At 36.0% G+C, this 23,804-nt stretch overlaps 3 protein-coding genes across 8 annotated transcripts; 2 read left to right on the top strand and 1 right to left on the bottom strand.

Annotated features, from left to right (window-relative positions):
* Positions 1-4,484: 4,484 nt before the first annotated feature.
* LOC115977695 (probable leucine-rich repeat receptor-like protein kinase At5g49770) lies at positions 4,485-13,579 on the bottom strand. Of its 5 annotated transcripts, none has more exons than XM_031099720.1 (19): positions 13,314-13,579; positions 12,725-12,845; positions 12,550-12,621; positions 12,110-12,184; positions 11,937-12,008; positions 11,493-11,654; positions 11,027-11,101; positions 10,510-10,581; positions 10,338-10,409; positions 10,150-10,218; positions 9,885-9,959; positions 9,645-9,719; positions 9,337-9,471; positions 8,686-9,173; positions 8,463-8,609; positions 8,235-8,374; positions 7,748-7,967; positions 6,830-7,065; positions 4,485-5,419 (listed from the first exon to the last, which is right to left on the bottom strand). In XM_031099720.1, the coding sequence occupies exons 1-19, from the start codon at positions 13,393-13,395 to the stop codon at positions 4,991-4,993; spliced, it is 2,817 nt and encodes a 938-aa protein (XP_030955580.1). In that variant the 5' UTR covers positions 13,396-13,579; the 3' UTR covers positions 4,485-4,990. The 5 variants fall into 5 exon arrangements, with proteins under 5 accessions (XP_030955580.1, XP_030955582.1, XP_030955581.1 ...); XM_031099722.1 differs by having other exon boundaries at positions 8,235-8,371; XM_031099721.1 differs by having other exon boundaries at positions 9,645-9,716.
* Positions 13,580-20,065: 6,486 nt separating this feature from the next.
* LOC115977699 lies at positions 20,066-22,221 on the top strand. Of its 2 annotated transcripts, XM_031099727.1 has the most exons (3): positions 20,066-20,461; positions 20,501-21,667; positions 21,792-22,221. In XM_031099727.1, the coding sequence occupies exons 1-3, from the start codon at positions 20,081-20,083 to the stop codon at positions 22,167-22,169; spliced, it is 1,926 nt and encodes a 641-aa protein (XP_030955587.1). In that variant the 5' UTR covers positions 20,066-20,080; the 3' UTR covers positions 22,170-22,221. The 2 variants fall into 2 exon arrangements, with proteins under 2 accessions (XP_030955587.1, XP_030955586.1); XM_031099726.1 differs by having other exon boundaries at positions 20,066-21,667.
* A 317-nt stretch (positions 22,222-22,538) lies between these two features.
* Positions 22,539-23,474, top strand: LOC115977700. The gene is made up of 2 exons (XM_031099729.1): positions 22,539-22,757; positions 22,838-23,474. The coding sequence occupies exons 1-2, from the start codon at positions 22,611-22,613 to the stop codon at positions 23,150-23,152; spliced, it is 462 nt and encodes a 153-aa protein (XP_030955589.1). The 5' UTR covers positions 22,539-22,610; the 3' UTR covers positions 23,153-23,474.
* Positions 23,475-23,804: the final 330 nt, after the last annotated feature.

Here is a 23,804-nt window from a genome sequence, read left to right as displayed (position 1 = left end):
AGAAAAAGGTTGGCGCAACCTCGTTGGAGCAAGAAGCTTGGAGGGCTTAGGTGCACTGGGTAGATTAGGCTTGGAGGGTCTATTGCTGTCCATGTATCCCAACGGTATTTTCTAGTGGATTGTTTACCGCTTGGAGGGCGGCGGAGAGGTTTTACGCCGAGGGCTTCGGTTTCCTCTTCGATAGCACATCGCGTGTTGTCTTTGTGTTTGCATCTTCCTTCCTCTCTATCTTTGCCTTTTTATTATCTGCTGTGGATTGTGTTTTGTTTTGGCTTAGATAGTTTTTACCAATTTCATATTATAGCATATGTTAAGTTTCCGCACACTAGTTGTTTGACATATTGCTTGAATTGGTTAAGTTGTAAATTGGGGGTCTAAATGTTCAAGGGTGTTTATATACGTTTCTGAACTTTCACCACGAATGTAAGAGAGCTTCCAGAGAGAATTTTGAGAGAGAAACCCTAAAGAAAAATAAGATTGATTCACCCACAATCTATACATTAGAGTCTCTCCAAATTCCTCAACTCTCTTCCTTTCCATTGTCAAATCCTTGAAAGGCATTTTTCCAAACCTTGTTCTCACCATAATCATCACTGTGAGAGAGCTGTTTGGATTTTTGGGAAGCAGTTAGGAAGGAACCAATCTTCATTGGTTGATGCTACGGTCTAGTAACGGAATCCGGGAAGCTAGAAAAGAAAAAGGTTCGGCGCAACCTCATTGGAGCAAGAAGCTTGGAGGGCTTAGGTGCACTGGGTAGATTAGGCTTGGAGGGTCTATTGCTGTCCATGTCTCCCAACTATATTTTCTAGTGGATTGTTTACCGCTTGGAGGGCGGCGGAGAGGTTTTACGCCGAGGGCTTCGGTTTCCTCTTCGATAACACATCGCGTGTTGTTTTTGTGTTTGCATCTTCCTTCCCTTTTATCTTTGCCTTTTATTATCTGCTGTGGGTTGTGATTTTAATTTGGCTTAGATAGTTTATCCAATTCTATATTGTAGCTTATGTTCATTTTCCGCACACTTGTTGTTTGACATAATGCTTGAATTGGTTAAGTTGTAATTTGGGGGTATAAACGTTTAAGGGTGTTTATACACATATTTGAACTTTCAAGAACCATGATCTTCATAAGAAGACTACAAAAAGGAAGACATGTTCGTGCTGCCATTCGAGCTGCTGTTTTCCCAATGGTTTGAAAATGTGGGCACAAATGTCAATCGGAACTTCGGTGATGAGATCACATAGGAATTGTGCTGGTCCAAGGTTGATGAAGTCATTGTTAGATAGTGGGTAGAGGTTGAAGAACATGATCAAAGTGAGAGTCTTCAGTTCAGGTGCAAACTTTGTAGTGCCTATGGATGTGCCTTTGCTTGAAATGTCATGATTAGGCCCAAGAATTTGAAGAATTTCTTGTATCTGAGGAAGTCTATCATCATATGGAGTGAGATCTACATTGGCCGACCTATTGATTCGAAGAACCTTTGCAATGTAGTCTGGATTGATGCTGAACTCCTTTCCTCATACCCAACACTTCAACTCAACCTCGGTGTATCTAGCATTTGAATAGAACTCCTTAACCAATTCATCAATTGGGTCCTCGAAGTTCCCGAACAGATTAGCCCAATCTTTTGCTTCAAAGATCCTAGGAATAAATGTTGTTCTCAAGGTATCAAATTTTATAACCCTTTCCACCACAGTAGGAGCCTCTACAAAAATGCTTGAGAAAGTCTGTGAATTGAGGGGAGTCCTGAATCTCTCACTGTTTGAATCTGGAGACGAACTTCGAGTTCGTTTTGAAATAGGGGATGATGGAACATCAATCATAGGCTCTTTTCCTTGAGAGGAACGGCGAGACATCTGCAAAAGAACATATACACAGCAGAGAACCAAGTGCAAAACCACAAGACACAAACATAAACTTGATTAGATCCTAGTTAGTTCATGAAATAAGCAGACATTGTTATTTAGAAAGACAAATCACTCAATCATGGTAAATGAACCATGTATGTAGTATTGAAGCATGTATTTAAGCATGAGCAACACTAGTGCATATGGTGTGCAAATGTGATGAATATGCAGGCACAGCTAAGCACAATGTAAACTATGAAATCCACAAAATCACAAGTAACCGTCTTTGAGATATTTTACTATGAGCATGATATGCACAACACAGTACAATCATGATATTCTACTAAAAAATGAGAAGCAAACATGAAAACATGTAAAACAAGCATCATATTATCAATATTAGTAGATCCTATAAAATAAACTCAACGGTGAGTTTGTGAGAGAGATGAACAGACAAGACAATGAACAGTCAAAGTGAACGAGGGTAAAACTGAAAAGTTTTTTTAAAATTGCACTTAAAGCGCAAAACACGCGATTTTCGCGACTGAAATAAGTTGCGAACAAGTCACCAAAAACCCTTGTGACAAAATTTGAAAAATTTGTCTAAGTGTTTTTCGCGACTGGAAGTTCCACTCGTGAGTCAGTCGCGTGGGGAGCCACGAAACCTTCTGAGTAACCCTCGCGACTGGAGCTTCCACTCATGAATAAGTCACCAACATAAGTCGCAAGAATTCCAAAATCCCAGATTTTTTTTGAAATTTTTCTAAGTCTTTTTCGAGACTAGGACTTTGACCCACTAGAAAGTCGCGAAAACCTTCTAAGTAAGCTCACGACTGGGGGCTCACGACTGGCTTGACCCGCGAGGTAAGTCACCAAAATAGGGTTGCACAGTTTTTAAAATTTTTCAAAACAAAAATACTTTCCAAAAACAATTAAAACACTCAAAAATCTTTTTGTGTTTGATCAACATATAATTGAGCATGTGCAACATATTTAATCAAGTGCAATCACACAAATGAATAAGGCATTCATTGAACATAGACATGTGTGATGTATGTGGGTACCAAAAATGAGATAGTCCTTAGTCTAATGTGAAGCTTCAATGATCAATTCAACCAAGACATACACAATTAGCACGAGGAAAAGTGATCAATCTCAATTATAGAAATATGCATATATGACCTCCCACATAAACTTGATAACATAATTTTGAAGCTTTTCATTTGGCTTCATACACATTATATCATTTGATCTTTTTGAGATCGATGCCTGAAATTTTTACACACTATTTCAATATTCAAATAGTGTGTAAAACACTTTGAACGTTTAGACGCTCAAATTACAAATTACCAATTCAAGCTTATTATTAAACAATGTATGTGCGGAATATGAAAATAAGCTAAACCAGAATTGATAAAACAATCTAAACCAAATAAAATCACAACCATAGTAGAAATTAAATGGCAAAGATTAAAGGAAGAGAGATGCAAACACAAAGACACCACAGTGATGTGTTATCGAAGAGGAAACCGAAGTCCTCGGGGTAAAATCTCTTTGCCGCTCTCCAAGTGGTCAATAATCCACTAGAGAATGAAGTTGGGATACATGAACAGTAGAAGACCCTCCAAGCCTAATCTACCCAGTGTACCTAAGCCCTCCAAGCTTCTTGCTCCAGCGAGGTTACGCCGAGCCTTTGTCTTCTCTAGCTTACTGGATCCCGTTATAGAGTATAGCATCAACCAATATTAATTAGTCCCTTCCTAACTGCTTCCCAAGCACCAAGTAGCCTCCTCACAGATATGGGTATAGTGAGAAAATGTTTTGGTTAAATGTACCTCTCAAGTATGTATCAATGGAGAGGGTGAGAGTAGAGGAATTTGGAGAATCAAAGGATAAGGATTGTGGATGAGTTAATCTTGTTTTTCTTTAGGGTTTCTCTCTCAAAATTCTCTCTCGAATCTCTCTACAATATGTGGGTATAAGGGATATTTATACTGGTGTGTGTTTGGAATGCGAAAGGTTAGTTTTTCCCAAACAGAGTGGTCTGGCGACTTGACCTCTTGACTTGAGTGAGTCGCAAGCTAACTGCCTCGTTAGACTAGAAGTTTTTTCCAGTAGTGCTCTATGTGGTGTGACTCTTCAGCTCCTCTGCATGCTTCACACATGTGCCAGCTTTGACGATTTGCCAGCCGCGAGCCAATCGCGAGATCCAGTCACGAGGCCTTGCTGAGTGCACACTCTTGAGCATTTCTCCACACTCTCTCACACACTACCCTTACATGAATCCCACCTAAATACAGGGTTTCTAAATGTTCAATTACAAGCAAATTTGGCACGGAATAAAGCCAACAAGATGGTTGATTAAATTCAACCTTACAGATTTGACTGAGGTTGCAATTTGTGGCCTATTTTGTTGCTCTTGTAAATTATGCAAAGTTGTGATGAAGCAAGGATACAGATTTAGAAGATTGATGAATAAGTTTCAAGGAAAGTCAACCATAACCATGACCACAGGATTACAAGGTTCAATCAATTTAGCAACCATGCTAAAGAGCAAAAAACAAAGAAATAGTTTCAGTACATAACCTTCAAAGACTCTGTCCACTACACAACCAAAACAAAAAGGGCTAATTAAGACAGCCAAAAAAAACTCTACAATTATCTCAACTGAAATAGGAAATTGTACATATTTTCTCTTTGCAAAAGTATTGTAGAATTGCGTACATAGCATAGAAATCAAAAGTGCAGTATAAGATGACTAGCCTTACATGGAATTCTACAAAATAATTTAAATTCTCGTCTTTTTTGCTTTTCCCTTCAAATCTGTGCAAGGTTGACGACCTAAGATTCTGTTTCAACCCCCCCACCCTCCACACACAAATAAAAAAAGTACCATCATAAGCACGGTTCTGGTAACTTACTATATGAACACAAGCATTAGGATGTGCACTAATAACTGGATATTCTACACAAAGTAGATTAGAATATTTTATTCAAATAAATGAAAAAAAAAAATCTCACTTTTACGATGTTTGGAAAAACCCCATTTCATATCTTTATATTGGCAGTTGTGGATCATTTAATTGGAATGAAATTTGGAGTAAGGCTCTATCTTGGAAGGTATAATCCACTATAACATAGGTGCCTCAACTATAAGGATACCCTGGATAGGGGGAACTCCCTTTATTGGTCTCCTCATAACTTGCAGAAGTGGATGTGGAATTAGCATCGGGATTTACACCAGCGAGCTCCAAAATGTTTTCAATCTCTTTAACCACCTCAACCATCATAGGCCTGTCAAATCCAGGATCTTTCACACACCTCATTGCCAGATCCACAAACTTTTTTAAACCTTTCATGGTTGTTCCCAAACCAATGGCTGGGTCAAGAAATTCATGAAGGTTGTATAAATCTTTTGTCTTATCCATTGTCTCCTGAACCTCTCTCACAATATATTTCCCATGCTCTATTGGCTTTCTTGCTGTTAACAGCTCCAGCATTAGCACTCCAAAGCTATATACGTCACTTTTCTCAGTCAACTTATGGGTCATGTAATATTCTGGATCCATGTAGCCCTGCAGTTAATCAAATACATTCTTAGTGCTAGATTTTGATGTATTTTTGTGAAATTTAGATAATATTAAGACAAAAATTTTGAAACTTAAGCTTTTCTTCTTCAAGTAATTGGAAATCAAGAATGCCTAAACTACCATAAACTCATATTAGTACTCTTATGGTCCAACAGAAACCATCCCTACTCTGCAATGGCAGATTGTGGGATCATTAAATGAAAATCTCTTCCCCTCCAAATATTTGGTGGTTCTGGCAGTAATAGTAGGCAGCAAGAAATGCTTGCCTTGCCTATAACACTTACATAAATTTTTGTGCAGTATATAGTTGGTGTGGTGAATAGCTCCTACTGGTTACTTCGTTTTCCTAATTAGTTTAAGGCCTCCAGGTACTAGTAGAAGTATGTGTGCTTGAGTTTGAAAAAATCCCTTGCCAATGGCTGGGCCTAAAACTTTAGTAAAAGAGGGAAAAAAATTGGTAGCTATCTTTACATTAATCTGCTTCATTCCTTGAAACATACCTAAAAGCTCCACCTGGAGTTTCAGAAAACTGAACTTGATCATTCCTAAAAAATGGTTATCTACTTCATTCCTTTACATTTATCTACTTACCCAAGTTCATCTTTTACTTTAGAAAAGATGCTTGACTAAAGTCGATTTTCATTATATATTTTTGGGATCTCTTTTTTGTTGTTGTTGGGTTTGCAAAATTTGGGACTTTTTAAGTCCAGCCGATGAAACAAAAATTTTGGAGGTTTCCTAGTTAGTTTCAGAATCCTATATTAGCTAGAAGAATAATAAGGAGGTGCAATGGTCCTTATAAATAGAGTTGTGGCATAGTCCTTTTTTTTTTTTTTTTTTTTTTTTTTTTTTGTGTAAGAGTTAATTAGAAGACAGTTTTCCTAAAGAGAGTTGGAGACTAAGCTTTGTCGAGTACGTTAGTGTGAGAGAACCTTTAGGTGTATTGGGGATTTTGGTTAGTTTATATTTGTGAGGTTCATGAGAGTTTGGACTGTGGTTGTAATTATCATTGATAGTGGATATTTTTGGTTGGTGTTGCCTGTGGATGTAGACATGGAGTTTGCCAAATCATGTCACATTTTATGTATTGCTTTGCTTACCTTTTATTATTTTATGTGTTTTTCACAAGGACAATCCATTGAAGGTCAGCCATATACTATTAGAGCAGATGCCTAGCTAAATAATGAGAATCATTTCTAAATTTGGTAAAATCCAGTAATACTTTTATACAAGACTAGAGAGCATTGGGTTGAGTTTCTGTCCAAATCCAGATCCAGTAATTTCATTGTTAGATGCTTCTGGACTGACCAGATTCTGATGTTTATATTATCAATTAAAGAACATAACAAATGCATTATTTTTGTTGAAGTAGAGGTAAAAGGATCCTGAACTAACCATTGTCCCTTTAACTTGAGTGACAACATGACTTCCTTCACTGTCATCAATTGGCTTGGAGATTCCAAAATCAGAAACTTTAGCATTTAATGACTCATCCAGGAGGATGTTGTTTGATTTTATGTCCCTATGTATAATAGGTGGATTGGCAAATTCATGAAGATAGGCCAGACCTCTGGCTGCACCAAGGGCCACTCTAAGTCTCCTCATCCAGTCTAACCTGATCCCTGACTTCCCTGTAGACAATATGTTAGTTTTCAACTAAGAGAAAAAAATGAATTAGGATTCAGTATCTTTTGACTTCAAAAACTTTGTTCGAGGTTTCAGGGTGGTTCATTATGTATTGACACAGGAATGAGAATCTGACAAATACTTTCATTGGTGCATGTCAAGCTAGATGTCAGCATGTCAATTTTGCAATTGGACAATGAGGTACACTTAAAATATTTAAACCCTTATATTAACTGGCAAGTGGAATTCTGATGCACGGATATTGTTACAAAGGAAAAGTGTTTTTGGTGGTAGAATTCCCAGCATATAGTCACCAAATCCTTTGGCACAATTTTATCAGAATTATCAACATGGAACTCATTTTATTCTCTACGGGAGAAGTGATCAGGGTCAGGCTAAAGACAAATTGCAATATTTGCCAAGTTATTTAATACCTCTCATGTCATCTTTGGATGAGAGCATTATTGGTAGACTACAGAATTTTATAGTTGTGCTACTATCAGATTTTTCTATTGCTTTTGTAGGTAGATGCAAGGTGTATGGCCTAACAATTATTGACTTAATGTTAATTACTACAAATGCTAGTGAATTGAATAATTCAATGTGATTATCAATTACGTGAGAAATTGAAGTGTCAACAAATACTATAATTCTTATTGAGTGGAGGAGGAAAATGGATGAAAGTACCTGAAAGACTATCCTTTAGACTACCATTTGAAACATACTCATACACCAGAATTTGTTCACCTTTCTCAAAACAAAACCCCAGAAGGATGACAAGATTCTTATGATGGACCCTTGATAAAAGTTCAATCTCAGTTTTGAACTCAAGCCCTTCCTGCATAGATTCTTTTTTAGCCCGTTTAATGGCAATTAGTTGCCCAGTAGGAAGAGAACCTTGATAAACCTGTATAAATGTTGACAAACAAGATATTTAGTGACAGCAATTGTTAGGAAAATTAGCAACAAGGTTCAAAAGCTGGTCTTAAATAAAATTAAATAGTTAAAATTAAAAACTTAAAAATAAAGGAAGGATTACAAGTGGCAAAAAGCAAAATACAAATTTGAAATTTGAAAAAAATTTTCATATTTTTACCCTTGGAATATAAAAGATTGATCATGCATATTGACATACATTTATATGATGTACTACTGAGGGACAATCAAAACTGACCTTCCCATAGCCGCCAGATCCAATCTCATTGGCTACTGAAAAATGTTTGGTGTATTTCTCAAGCTCTTTAAGGGAAAACCATCCCACACCTTTTACCTTAATAACACTACCACCCCTACTGCTCTGGTCCAATTGTGCTGCTTTATTTGACATGAATTAGAAAAATAACCCTAAGAATCCCATATGATTAGCCAAAAAGTGCAAAATATAAACAAAAACCCATCTTACAAAAGTGACTGGTGTGTTCAATTGCTCTTTTTGCTCTTTTCTTTGTGTGGAGAACATAAACCCCTGCAAGGAGTATTACCAGCAGCAGAATGGAACCGCCAACTACAACTTCAATCACAATACTACTTCTTGATGACTTTTTTGATTCTGTTGGCATGAAGAGAGATGCATCAAGATAATTACTAAAAAACACAGAAATTTTATCATTTAAACACAGAATTACCTGTATATTTCTCATACTTATCACCGATAAAATAGAAAGGTCCAAAAAGTTGGGGTGGTGGCTTGAAAGTCTGGTTGCTAAGCATGAACCCAATACTAGAAATTCCCGTTAGATTGAAACTAACTTGGCCATAAGGAAAGACTTTTAGCTTCACTTCAAGGTACTTAGATGAAGCCGTAATGGGATTACTCAGAGTTAGAGAGACTGAATCCACAGGAAGTTGATGGGAGTGAAAAGAATCCATGAGAGATTTCTCAAGTATGTTGTAGTAAGTATTGTTCCCCAAGTCTGAGAAGGACAAAGTTTGGAAGAAGAGGGTTCCTGTGTATGGATATGCACACCTACAGTAAGGGCTTGAAATCTGATCTGAACTGCAGGGAACCGACTCGCAATCAATTTTTTGTGTCAAATATGAGGCATTTGAGAGGGAAACTGTGCAGTAACTACTTAGATTTCCTGTCACCTCACAGATTGGGTTGTCCTCCAGTCTGTAGAAGATAATACAGTGTTACCACAATAATGAGACATAACTATTATAGGCTATAAAACAATGAGTTCATTTTCCTGGAAATTTAACTTCCAAAAAAACTAGCTGGTCCTTTCAATACTATAAAATAGAATGGGCCAAAGTTACTAGGAAATTCATCTTACTTCAATGTACCATTGTACGCTTCCTTTCCATCTAAGTGATGAATAAAATTGAACTGCAAATCAATGAGTTTGAGTTGGTTGCTATGGGTGGTGCCAATAACCAAGGAGCCATTGAGCTTGTTTTTCTTTAGTACCCTGTTACGACATGTCAGAATAATGGCCTTATAATCATCATCCATTGCAATGAGTGTAACTACCCTCCTTAGGCTTCATACAAAGGAATTACTAATTTATTCAATTTGGATTTCTCAACATCCATTGCAATGAGTGTAATGCTACTTTAGACAAGTTGATAGCCTGATACTCACACAGTCTGTAGAAGGGGTAAGCTGAATAGGGCAACTGGAAATTGTCCTTGAAGTTGTGTGTTTTCCATTATTCTGCCATGCAAGGTAGAGAGGTTTTACATCAGTATTGAATAATTTAAACCTGAGGCCAAAAAAGAAAAACACATTTCTCCTCATATACTGGAAAATAAACATCTTTGTTTCACACAAATGCATGTTTGAGTAGAGACACACACATTGAGAGAGAGAGAGAGAGAATACAATGTTGTCAAAGACTGTAAGGTGGGGAACCACGGAGGAGCGTCTGATCCATCAAAGGTATTATTGCTGATATCCCTGCCAAAATCATCTCAGTCAACAAATGAAACTCAAAACCAAGGGAACTAGATATTGTTAGGCAACTGAGCATCTTCTTTGGTGCGCTGTAAAGGCTTAAATGATTATTTTTGTGATAAGTCTAACAAACAATTTACTTAAGCCCACACTAACATTGATATTCATATGTTAGTATGTCATTATTACTTACACGTAGCTGAGGAGGTTCATGCTAGTAAGGTTGGGCAAAGGACCAGTCAGTTTATTGTTGGACAAGAACCTGAAAAAAAACTATATATCATCAAAAAGCTAGCCTTATAAAGTTTCCACACCAGGTCATAATAATCTTTCTCAAGCAAATATATAGCTTAATTTGGCATGTCTCTTTTTCCTTCTTACATCTGAATAAGATTTGTAAGATTGTTGAAGTTTGAAGGCACAGGTCCACTTAATGCATTCCCATCAATGCGCCTATAGCCAAAAACAAATATTAAACAACAATAACTTATCAGAAATCCATAGCCAATAGAAATTTCTGGTGAATTTTCTGGAGTGTGTGACAGATACTCACAGCACCTCCAAGGCTTGCACAAGTCCAAGGGTGGAAGGAATGCTGCCAGTCAGTTGGTTGCCATCCAAAAGCCTGCCAGAAGAATCAATGAGTTGATAGAATGTATTGTAGATATTCCAAGATATTTTTTGTTGAAAAGCAAAAGATGATGCAAAATATCTACTTTGCATGCATGCGTGTGTGTGTTCTCTCCATCTAAGGGAGACTACTACAAATAAAGAAAGTCATGGTTAACATTACCACAATATATCAAGATGCAATTTTAGGAGACAATACCTATTCACTAAAAAATTAAAAAAGAAAAAACAAAGGTGTAACATGTGAAAGAAGCTATTAATGAATAATGATTAAACATGAAACAGAAAAATAATGTAAGTTTAGTGGGGCTATTAGATATATATTATCTATATACATATGCATTTTAACAATATTGAAGTAACCGAATAATGCATATATCTTCTCATGTAACTTGATTATACCAAGAGATTCCAGATATTAGAAGTATAACTAATCTTACACATGTATCAGGGGCATTTCTGAGTTGAAAAGCTGAGGTGGGATCGTTCCTGAAAGATTATTCTGTCCAAGATGGCTGATGATAAGAGACAGAATCTTAGATGGTTGTTATAGTTGGAGAAAATAAAGTCATAGGATGAAAAAAATTAAATCAAATCTGATAAATTATTGATTGTTCCCAAAGCTTAAAACTGTTATAAAATAGTGAATTCAATCATTTAATCATTATTTTAACACTACCTATGCGTGTGGGCCCTAACTCCCCTTTTATGAGTGGAGCCCCACATGAGGTTTTGAACTTTTTAAATGAGAGGTAGAGCAGAGATGAAGTTCAAATTAAATATCTTTTGCTCTGATACTAAAATAAATTAATGATTCTCCCAAAAACTTAACCTGTTAGGAAATGTTGAATTTAATAACTTAATTGTTATTCTAACAAGCTCATTTCACAAAGAGAGTTGACATACAAGTGTCTGGCATTAAGTAGCATATCAAGACCACATGTGATCCCATCAGAGATTGGAATGGGTCCATTAAGCTGGTTGTCAGTTAGATCAAGCCAAAGAAGACTGGATAGATTACCAATTGAAGGCGGAATTTGTCCACTAAATTGATTAGAATTCAGAGATCTGCAGATGAAAGCAACAAAGTGTTTCAAATTTCACAGTATGTTAGCCCTTTCATTTTACTGCACTAAAAATAGAAACTCGGAGTGAATTATGTGTATATATGTACACAAACATACATTACAGACAGAGATGGTAAATTTTCAGGACTTACTAGTAGACCCTTCATCTAAAGTTGTGTCATTTATTACATGGAAGATAGCATTCATAAGGAATTTGATTCATATTGTCCTTTGCAGTAAAACATTTGAATTCTTGAAGAAATTACAGAGTCAGAATCCTTACAGATAGAGTAGCTGCCGTAGAGATCCTATTGTGTCAGGAATAGGACCTGAGAAGCTGCACCCAACTAGGATTCTGATATGCAAATAAGAAAGAAACATAGTAAATTAGGAAGATCTTTACCATCCAACTTGAGTTCCAGCACAGACTGTTAATAACAATCAATATTTTCTTACAAGTTCAATAGTTTCTTCAAATTCCCAATTGATCGTGGGATTGGTCCTGTCAGGCCCTTGTTGTAAGATAGATCCCTATATGAAAGAAGCTAGTCAGGAATGCATTACTAAACTTACTGATCAAGTTACTACCAAATAAGCATGTGGAATTGAGATTTTCATTTGATTTAGTTAGGACATTTTAAAAGAAAGTAAAATCTCCAATCATTGTTTTTGTGATATAATTGCCTAAATCGGCCACAGTGAGATCCACATCTCAATGACCATGAGGCTGGAGGCATGAGTAATACTGCCCATAACTTCCACAAACATTAAGCAGTGAATTTTTATATTTTTGAGCACTGCAGTTTCTTGTAGCAGAATGGTGGTTCAGGGATATCAGTTGGAATTTGAATCTGAAGACTTAAATAACAAAGGCAAAGTGAACAAAGAAAACATACAGAGTCTTTAATTCAGATAACATTACGAAATCTCCAGACAGCGAGCCTGTCAAACCAATGCTTGATAACATTCTGAAATGATACAAAGTCAGCTTTATATCAAAATTTGGAATTGTCATGAACAAGCAAACGTGCCAACAAAAACTTGAAAGCGAAAACCAAGCAGAAAGCTTACATGGAGGTTACACGTGAATTTGTGCACCCAATTCCTTCCCATCCCTTGCCACAAGGATCCGGACCCACCCAATTGGGTGGTGTATTCTGCCACATACTCTTGAGAGAAAGCAAAGCAACATCTGCATACGGATATTAAAAACATCATAACTCAATCTCCAAATTATCAAACAAGACTATCTAATATATAGTTCAAAATAGATTGAAGATTCACGTAAATTGGAAGGACGTGTAACATTAGCTAAGGCCCTGTGATGGAATTATGTAAAAAAAAAAAAATACATAACGTGGCAAAAAAAAAAAAAAAATTGATACCAAAATTTATGTTACTTCAGCAATCCAAATAGCCAAAATAAAGAACCTCTTTATTGGTGATGCATCTTAGTGTTGACTAAGTATTTCCTAGAGTCATGTGCTGCCGAATAACTAACCATACGATTTGTACTGCTCAGATTCCAGAAACTGACATGAATCTTGAGTAAAACAAATCGTTGTTCAAAGTACAAAAGCTTTGTCTCTCATATTCCAACCAAACTAATACTATAACAGTTACACAAACTAACACGATGACAGAAATGAACTGAACTTACAGTCTTGATTTTCTGTCTCGGCTGCTATAGCTGAAAATATGATGAAAACAAGCAGTAGGAACAGCTGACTTCTTTGAACCATTACTAAACAAACCGTAGTTATCACTCTGAGGACTGTATCAAGTTGGATAACAAAATCTTTCAGAAACTGAGATCACCCATATATCTAATATATTAAGCAGAGTAAAGCTATCTTTGGACAAAACTCAATAGCTAGCAAAGTTTGTTTAAATTTGTAACCAACTGTTTCTTATATATTAACTAGTATTACTACATGAGTATATAAGAACTTGAAAGGAACTTCTCTGCTCGCATTATCGCGTATATTGCAATGCAGAACAATTCACCAGTCATGATCACATATTGCTTGATTTTAATTGGTAGGGAAATATATATATATATATATATATGTATGTATGTATATAAGGACCAAGAGTCTTATGTACTTAATACAAGTCAATGGACAGATTATCAAAATAATATCTGCCACATAAATGATTAATGAGGACATAAAATTATCTTTAAATCCATGATTCAGCATGGTTGAAAGTTATTACACTACTTATTTCACCAGAAATAATACACAAAGCTAAATTATAATTGGTTGGGTTCTTGCAATTGTGGAGGAAGCCATCATTGTTACTTGAAAAAAGACGTAGTAAGTAGGCGCTAATGAGAGGCCCCTTACATTTAGATACGCTAACGTGTCCTTACTAATAGGAGGGCACATTTTGTTACAAGATAATGCCATTTAGCCTAAAGAATGCCCGGATGATGTACCAGTTACCCATATTGTTAATACTGCAATCAGAGTTAGTGTGGAAGTAGCCCCTACTTTAGGTTCATTGTAAAACACAATTCATATGAATAACAAAGATGTAGATGATGTGATATTACATTATTGGGTGTTTGGTTCGCCGTGATGTTACATTACGCCATAATATTATGTTATTGTAATATTATATTATTATAATCTCAATACAAAAATACAACATTACATTGTTTAGGAAGGTGATGGGATTAAGATGATGTAATATATTTTTTAATTTTAAATAATGGTAATTTTAAAAAATATAAAATAAATCAAAATCTAAATGTTACACCATCGTAATATGCATCACATCAATGATACATCACAATGAACCAAACGTCCTGAATTTTTGGTTGAGGACATAGGCTATTAAGCAAATCATGATAATTCTCAATGCATTTTTTCTCTCTTTTCTTTTTTGCTTCCCTTTTTTGTATTTTTATTTATTTTTGTCTCTTTCTGCATTATTTTTATTTTAACACATTTCAACCTAATACAATAAATATAAAATATAGTTCCTTTGCGTTAATATATATAATTAGGTTAACTAAAATGAGTATATAATATATATAAATATAGTGCAATTTTTTAACCTACTAATAATATTATTCATTTTTGCATAGAAATTTTTATAGAGAGTAGAGACTTGTTATTGATTAGAGGTGAAGACAGTCATAGCCAATAGTCATAGAATCATAGAGTCAGTCCATACACGTTTCGGTTCTAGCGCCAACGATGTGATCTTTTGGCTTTTGCAGTTCCATCAATTTCATGGATGTATCAACTTGCCAACAAGGGCTTGGCTCAGCTGGCATGGATCGTTCGCTTCACCTAACTAGTCTAGGTTCGATTCCTGTTACTAGCGGGCTCTTGTTGGTGGGCTGCTGTGAGAGAGATTTAAGGGGAATATCGGGTTCGAGCCTTGGCGGGTACCTCGGTGGGATCTGGTGGGTCTTGTCCCTCACATGATTATACTAACCTGGGTGGCATGATACAACCATAAGGGCCCCCATTTTTTGTTTAGCAAAAAAAAAAATGGATGTATCAACTTTGTCATCTGATAATATTATATTATAATGAAAAAAACAAATATTAAAACATTATGAGAGATAAAAAAAAAAATTATCAAAATATTAAATATTTTTTTAAATAAAACTTTCTTTAAATATATTATTAATTAATACCCTAAAAACATTTATTAGCATTTTTCTGTATGATATATATACAAAATCCAAATCAACAAGTCCAGGCCTGGCCAACCATAATAATGTTAAGATAAGATGTGATCTTCTTGTTGAGATTACTCAGTCAAATACAAATTATGGGATTCAGAATCCCAATAAATTGCAATACTTCCATTATAAAAAGCCAACATCGATTTAATCTAAAAGCACTCGTGAATTTACACGTCAATATGTATTAGAATTTAGCAGAAGCTTTGATTTGGTCAAAGCAACTATGTAGTCCTGAGTCTCTTGAGGGAGATCTATCATATTGAGAAATGGACCAGATTACCGTTTGAATTTTTTTTTTTTTTTGCTGAATAGATTACCATTTGAATTGGTCGATTCCATTCACTTCCTACTCATAAAATTAAGCTAAGGTCAGGAATTTATAATAATAATAATGCAAGAGCTCTCTCCGGTTCCACTAGTGTTTGGACACCCTTGAAACAAGAAGTTAGGAATCTTCTCCGATTTTGTGTTGATGAATACACAGTATTAGCCTCTTTGGCATAAATTATTCTCAAATAGACACATATTATATATATATATATATATATATATATAATTTTGTTTTGCAAATAGCATATTATAAAGAAGTTCTATTATTAGCTTTATAGGTCTTAATGCATTTCCCATTTTTATCTAGTTTAAATGGGGTTGTTCTTTTGACCCAAAAAAAAAATACACGAAAGTGGTTGTTCCTTTGTATATGCTCGGGGGCAAGCCCAAGGCCTAAGCCCCCAAATACAAAATGTTTCTTTCTTTTTTTTAAAAAAAAAAAAAAGGCTTCGTCCCTATTATAAAAGAAATCCATAATTTCATAATAATAATTTTTTGATAAATTATAAATTGTATCATCTAATTTAATCATATTATTCTTATTAAGAATTACAGTATGTATATAGTAAAAATGATGTAAGTGGTGGATACTTAATAATTTTCTTGTTTTAGTGGATTAGAATAGATGTTAATGTGAACAGATTTTATGTCATATATGCACTAAGACTAAGGTCGTCTATACCGCGTAGACCATGAATTTTTTCTTATTATTATTAAAAAGTTTCAAGTACAAACAGACCAAGAGCAACTTTTAAGATTTTATTTTATAAAAGCTAATTTTATCTTTAAAAAAAGTTTCAAGTACTAAAGGTCTGTTTGGATAGAACTTATTTTGCTGAAACTGAAAACTGAAAACTGAAAACACTGTAGCAAAATAATTTTTAAATGTATAAATAGTATCGTGGGACCTATTTTTAATGAAAAAATTGTAAAAAAGTGAAGTTTGTGAGTCCATAAACAGTAAATGGGACCCACTAGTGTGCACTCACCATTTATTTTGCTGTGAACAGTATACAAGTTGATGAAAAGTGTACAGTAAATATGTTGAAAAGTCAAAAACTACGGCAGGGAAAAAAAAAAAAAAAAAGAACACAAAAACGCAAACGCAGGGAATAAGCAGAAATAAGTTGGATCCAAACTCTCTCTAAGACTAAAGTCGTCTATACCGCGTAGACAAAGGTATTTTTTATTTTTTATTTTTTTATAAAAAAGTTTTAAGTACCAAAAAAAAAAAAAAAGAAAAAAAAGAGCGACTTTTACCATTTTCTATTATAAAAGTTCATTTAAAAAAAAAAAGGTTTCAAGCACTAAGAGTGGCTTTTATTAAAGTTAGTCACATGTCTTGCCTTTCCTAATCGCCAAATAAACAGTCCCCAACACCAACTAATAGTCAATAAGTCAAAAATCCAAGCCGCACGGTCTTTTTATTGAACAATTTAACAGGGTGGTGTTTGCTTTCCATTATGCCTTTATAATTTGAAAATATAACTTTAAATTACATTATGAGTTATAAATTAAAGTGTAAATTGGGTAAAACAAGTTATTGCTGCCTTATATATAATCATTGATGTTTATTTAGATGATTGTTTGCACTTGTCACATATTTGCCCATGCATCTGCTAATAAGTAGCTTCTCATATACGCAGTACGTTTTCTAAATTTAACACATGGCATTCAATAATGGATCGGGTTTTACTTTTATTAATGCCTAAACCAAGGGTTATATTATGAACAGCGTCCATTACGGAATGCTATATATGCTAGAGACAATATTTTTCATAAATATTAACTTGATAGCAAAAAGGTTTTGATTAATTGGAACAAGTCTTCACCGGAAGTGGAATACTTATACGTTATACCTACCACGTTTTTTTATAACGCATAGACTATATATAAAAATGAAGTTTCACTAAAATAGACGTTAGTCTTCAGTTCACACAATAATATTAATGTTCTTTCAAAAAAAAAAAAAATATTAATGTCATCATTTTCGAGTATTGGTAAATAATTGTATTTAAAATTTTCTTGTAAACTGAAAATTATCTTACGCTCACTGTGAAAGGAAGACTCATTTAACATTTATGTATGTACATGCAAAACTGTTCATTTATGGAGAGAGAGAGAGAGAGAGAGAGAGAGAGAGAGAGAGAGAGAGAGAGAGAGAGAGAGAGAGAGAGAGAGAGAGAGAGAGAGAGTCCTAGGGCCGGCCCTTTCACTGGGCCAATCAGGCAATTGCCTAATGCCCTCAAGTGGAAATTGCCCCAAAATTTTAGAAAAGAAGGGGTAGTAGGGAGAAAAAATTTAGTTTCAGATGAATTAAAAATATCCGGCACATCATTTTAACCAAAAAACAAAAATTTTGGTAGATCCGGTTACATGTTGGTTCTAAAAAAAATCATTGCCCAAAAATAATATAATTTTCCTCTACACAAACCAAAAATCAACAAGATAAACTACAAATTCGGTCTAAGAGACTAACCACAAAACAATCACAAATCAAAACAAATAAAACAACTCAAATCCCTAAAATTTTTACCGTTCCCTCTGCTTCTTCCTCTCTGCTCTCCGCCTCTCTCATTCTTTCTTTGATTCTCTCCACTGTTACTGGCTGCCTGGTTGGCTCGACTGCTGAAGCAAGCTTCCTCCACGGCTCCGCCTCTCTCAACTGCCCAAGCAAGCTTTCTTTGCCTCTCTCATTCTTCCTCTGATTCTCTGCTCTCCGCCTCTCTCAATTGTTCAAGGTTTTGAGTTTTGAGGACTGAGGTATCACCGTATCAGGTATAATTTATTTGGGCGCTTGGCTTTCTATTGGGCTTGTTTTGTTTATATTGAGTTGAGTTATGTGTCTACCTGGATCATGGCCTCGTTCTGTTAGTTTGCATCTCTCACTCTTTTTTTTTTTTTGGGATAATTACACATTACCCACCTGTGGTTTACATCTAATTCTAAGTGCCTACCTGTGGTTCAAATTTTGACACTTTACCCACCTATGATTATATTCGTCTATGTGCCGTGTGCCCACCTCTCCCTCACCGTTACTCTAACATAGGAAATAGATGAAAGGTCACTCCCATCCAGATCAAAACAGTCTCTTTTCCAAAAACTATTTAGTCACTCTCATCCCGCTTGCTCACCAAAAATCACTCAGTGTCACTCCCAAAAATCACTCAAAATCACTCACTCACTCCCCCTTCACCGTTAACGTAAGAAATAGTTGAAAAGTCACTCTCATTCGGTCACTCTTGCTCACCAAAAATCACTCAGTGTCACTCCCAAGAATCACTCAAAATCACTCACTCACTCACTCACTCCCATCGTTCATGCAAACCGAACCGACGAAGACGGCTTCTCCGTTCAGCTGTGGCAGGAAGACTCACTCCTGGGTATCACGCTTCGCTTCACTTGACTGGGATTTGAAAGCTTGAGGTCGTGCATGCAAACCGATTTGAGGAAGATCAAGATTATTGCCTCTGTTTTGTTCAGCCGTTGCAGGTAGATTAGGATTTTGCGTTTTAATCTTTGAAATCTAGGGTTCTGAATTGGGTCTTAAAATGCCAGTGGATTTTAAAATACCGGTGGTGGGTTTTAAAATGCCGGTGCCGGTGGTGGGTTTTAAAAACCCTTTTTTTTTTTTTTTTACAGAGTCAAAGAAATTTCCAGCTGAAACCCAATTTTGTTTTTACAGTTGCTCCTCATTTTTTTATGTTGTAGGCTTTGATGATTGTTCTGTTTAGTATTACCCGCCTCTCCCTCACTCGATCATGCTCATGATTGTTCTGTTGTAGGCTTTCTCTCTGCCGTGATTTGTATTGTTTAATTGTTTTTGTGGAATGTTACCAAATTGAAATCAGTTTGATCATTGGTTACTGCTTCTGTCAATTTGAAATCAGTTTGATTTACTGCTTCTGTTACCAAATTGATCATTGGTTCTGATTTTCAGATTAATTAGAATGTTACTGGTTGAGTCTGTTGTGGCCAGCATGTTATAGTTAGTGTCTAATGGACCAGTGAACTAATTATGAATTTGACCAGTGAACTAATGAACCAGTGAACTTGAAAACCCTCCATTCCCTTTAAAAGTTGAATAATGCTCATGATTTTATTGAAATAATTATTCAGTCAATTATGATATAAGCTGGATGGTTATATATGCATTTTAAAATAAGTCCAACTACATTCTGAGTTCTCTTGTTTGCTCAATTCTGTTTTGAAATAAGTTTGTGATAATAATCGACCAGTTAACTAATGGTGCTGCTCTTATTACTACTCTTATCCATATAGGTATTGAGTCTTTATTAACAATAGAACTAGATGCCTCATTTTTATATGTATGCTTTGATCATCTTTCATTTATAAGTTTTATCATCTTCATTTATTCTGTTGTGTTTTACATGCAGATGGCTGACTTAGTATTCAATTTTGAGATTCATCATGGTGGGCAGTTTGTGTGGAACCCAGATTTGGTATATTTAGGAGGTAGTACTTCTTTTGTTGATAATGTTGACCCAGATAGACTTAGTTATTTTGAAATACAAGATATTTGTTGTGATGTGGGGGCACTTAGTACAAGTAGATATCATTATCTTATTCCTGGAGGTAATTTGGAGCAAGGGTTAAGGCTTATAAATGAAGATGATGATGTTGTTTATATGTGTGAGATCCATGCTGCATGGCCTACAGATAAGATAACACTATATGTTGAGGGTGGTGAGGAGCCACTTGCTGTTGAACAACCATTTGGTAATGAGGAAGTAGCAAATGATGATGATGATGTGCATGAGGTGGGTGAGAGTGATGATGATGTGCATGAGGTGCATGAGGGAGGTAATGTGGATGCTGAAGGAGGTGATATTGATTGGTTAGAGGAAGGGTTTGAGGGGCCAGATTTTGATGATGATGTTTTTGGAAATGTAGATGATGGGCCATCTACACATGCAGCCCCACATAGGCCCTCTGAAGGAGATGATGGGCCATCTACCCATGAGGATGTACATGTGTATGCAGCCCCACATAGGAATACTGCAGCTGACAATGACCCACCTCTTGAAGAGGGTGAATGGATTGACCCACCTCTTGAAGATGACATGGAAAGTCTAGTAGGGTCTGATGATGATCAGCCAGCACCAGCTGCAAAAGAACCTGAGTTTAATGTCCAAACTGACATGAGAAAGCCAGAGTTAAGGAAAGGAATGAAGTTTCCAAACTCTAAAGTATTTAGGGAGGCATTGAGGGAATATGCGATAAAGAAGCCAGTAAATATCAAGTTCAAGCTGAATGAGAAGAAGAAGATATCAGTTTATTGCATCAATGAATGTGGATGGAGGTGTTATGCATCTCAACTACCTGAAGAGTTGACATTCCAAATAAAAACATTCAATCCGGAGTGCACTTGCCCTAGATCCTTCAAACACAGCCAAGTGACTTCAACTTATGTTGCAAAGAAGTTTATGCAGGAGTTTGACAAAAACCCCAATTGGAAAGTGGCTGGTGTTCAACATCATGTGAAGCAAGCACTTGAAATTGACATAAGTTACAGTCAAGTGTATAGGGCAAAAAGGAAAGCTACTGACTTGATTACTGGGGATGAACAGCTGCAATATGGGAAACTTAGGGATTATGCAGAGATGATAAGATTGAATGATAAAGGAAGTAGGGTTATTTTGCAAACTGAAATGGAAGATGAAAATGCACAGCCGAAATTTAAGAGAATGTATATTAGGTATAATGCACAAAAACTTGGGTTTTTGGGAGGTTGTAGACCAATTATTGGTTTAGATGGGTGCCACTTGAAAGGCAGATTTGGGGGGCAAATACTTTCTGCCATAGCTAGAGATGCAAATGACAATATTTTCCCAGTTGCATTTGCTGTTGTTGAGCAAGAAAACAAAGATTCATGGGTATGGTTTCTGCAGCAGTTTTCAGATGACATTGGGGATCCAGAGCAACTTAATCTGGTCTTCATCAGTGATAGACAAAAGGTATGACCTACAATTGTACTAACATATTTAGTAGACATTTTTAAAGTTCAATAATACATACTTCAGTTCATTTCAACATGTTTAACTAACATATTTACTTGTTCTGTTTTGTAACTTGTACAAGGGCCTTATACCTGCAATTGAGATGCTGTTCCCAACTTGTGAGCATAGATATTGTGTGAAGCATATCTATAATAATTTCAAAGTGGATCATAAGGGCTTGGAGTTGAAGGATGCACTGTGGAGATGTGCTGGAGCCACAACAGTCAGGGAGTTTGAGAGAAGAATGCAGGAAATGAAGGATTTGGATGTCAAGGCATGGGAGTATCTTGCTGACATCAACCCTGCACAATGGTCTAAGTCTCACTTTAGTAGTAGAGCTTTGTGTGATTGTTTAGCTAATAATTTAAGTGAGTCTTTTAATACCATGATTTTAGAAGCTAGGGATAAGCCAATTTTAGCAATGTTGGAGTGGATTAGAGTTAGGCTCATGACCAAATAATACAAAAAGATGAGAGGTATAGCAAAATACACTGGAAAAGTTTGTCCTAATATTCAAGACAAATTAAAGAAGTTAAAACATGAATCTATACCTTTCAGTGCTACTCCAGCAGGTAGCTTCATGTATGAGGTTGATAATGGTCGTGAGAGACATGTGGTTGACTTGGCTAAGAAAGCATGCAGCTGTAGGATTTGGGATTTGACAGGACTTCCCTGCAAACATGGGATCTCTGCTATTGTTAAGAACCTAGAGAAAGTGGAGGACTATGTGCATCCTTGTTACTTAAAAGAGACATTTGCTGAAACATACAAAGAAATAATACAGCCAATACCTGGCCAGTCTGATTGGGTTAAGACTAACCAACCTGCTCCTGTTGTTCCTCATGTGTATAAACCACCTGGCAGACCACCAAAGCAAAGAAAAAGAGATCCTGAAGAGCCAATGAACCCTTATAGAGTTTCTAGGATGAACAAGACAATCAAGTGTGGGAAGTGCAAGAAAGAAAGACATAATGCAAGAGGGTGCAAGGCAGGCATCAATGGTGAAACTCCATGGCAGAGAAGAGATAGACTTGCTAAATCAGCAGTTGTAAGTATTTCCATACTTTGAACTATATTCATTTCCTCAAGTATTTCGTGTGTATGTAACTTGTACTACCCTTTTTGTAGGCACAAGGCAGTAAATCTACAAAAACAAAGCAGACTGCAACACCTCAAACTGCATCTCAGCCACCAAGTACTAGATCTCAGAGTGCATACAGAGCTTTTGGTCAAACTGCATCTCAATCTGCACCAAACAATAGATCTGAGGCTGTAACTCAACCTCCAACTAGATCTAAGGCTAACTGGTTCTCTTCATCCTCACAACCAAGCTTCCATACCCCTAGAGAGACATGGGATTCTTTACCATCTCAGGCACCTCTGGCTTGTTCTATTTTGTTTATTTTTTTCCTCTTACTTGCTATTGTTGGATCATCTTGCTAACTGTTGGATTTTGGTTATGCAGCCAAGTGCATCTGTGAGCACTAGTCAAGGAGGTGGTGGTGGTGGTGCTGCTAGGGGGTTTAAAGGCAGAAAGTTTCAACCAGTTGGTGGAAAGGGCAAGAATGCAGCTGGCAAGGGCAAGAATGCAGCTGGCAAGGGCACCTAAAGTAGTAAATGACAACTTGGAAGATGTTAAAGTTTCAACAACTTTTTTGTTATAGTTCACTTGTTTAATGTATATGTCAAGTGTCAAAAACAATATTGGCAATTTCGGTTGGAAATGTGTATGTCTGAGCACTAGTGGACTAGTTGGTGGGTTTTAATTGGAAGATGTATAAAGTCACAGGATGTGCCAAAAACAATGTTGGCAATGTTGACATAAAGTATTTTGTTAATGTCTTCACTTTTATTTTGTAAAGTCACGGGATGTTAATGTCTTCACTTTTATTTTGTGAAGTCACAGGATGTGCTCAATGACTCTTCACTTTTATTAATGTTAATGTGCATTGAAATATGATAAAGTATTTTGTTGTGTTGTGCTTGTCTTGTGCTTTTGGTGGACTCTGTTTTTCTTGTCTTGTTCTTTTGGTGGATTTACACAGGTGTATGTATTCACACAACAAATCCTGTGTTTGTGTAAAACATGTTCCAT

Source organism: Quercus lobata, chromosome 2 (assembly GCF_001633185.2).
Source record: "Quercus lobata isolate SW786 chromosome 2, ValleyOak3.0 Primary Assembly, whole genome shotgun sequence".
In the NCBI taxonomy this organism is placed as follows: domain Eukaryota; kingdom Viridiplantae; phylum Streptophyta; class Magnoliopsida; order Fagales; family Fagaceae; genus Quercus; species Quercus lobata.
Note: the sequence above shows the minus strand (reverse complement) of the source record. Positions and strands in the feature narration are given on the sequence as shown.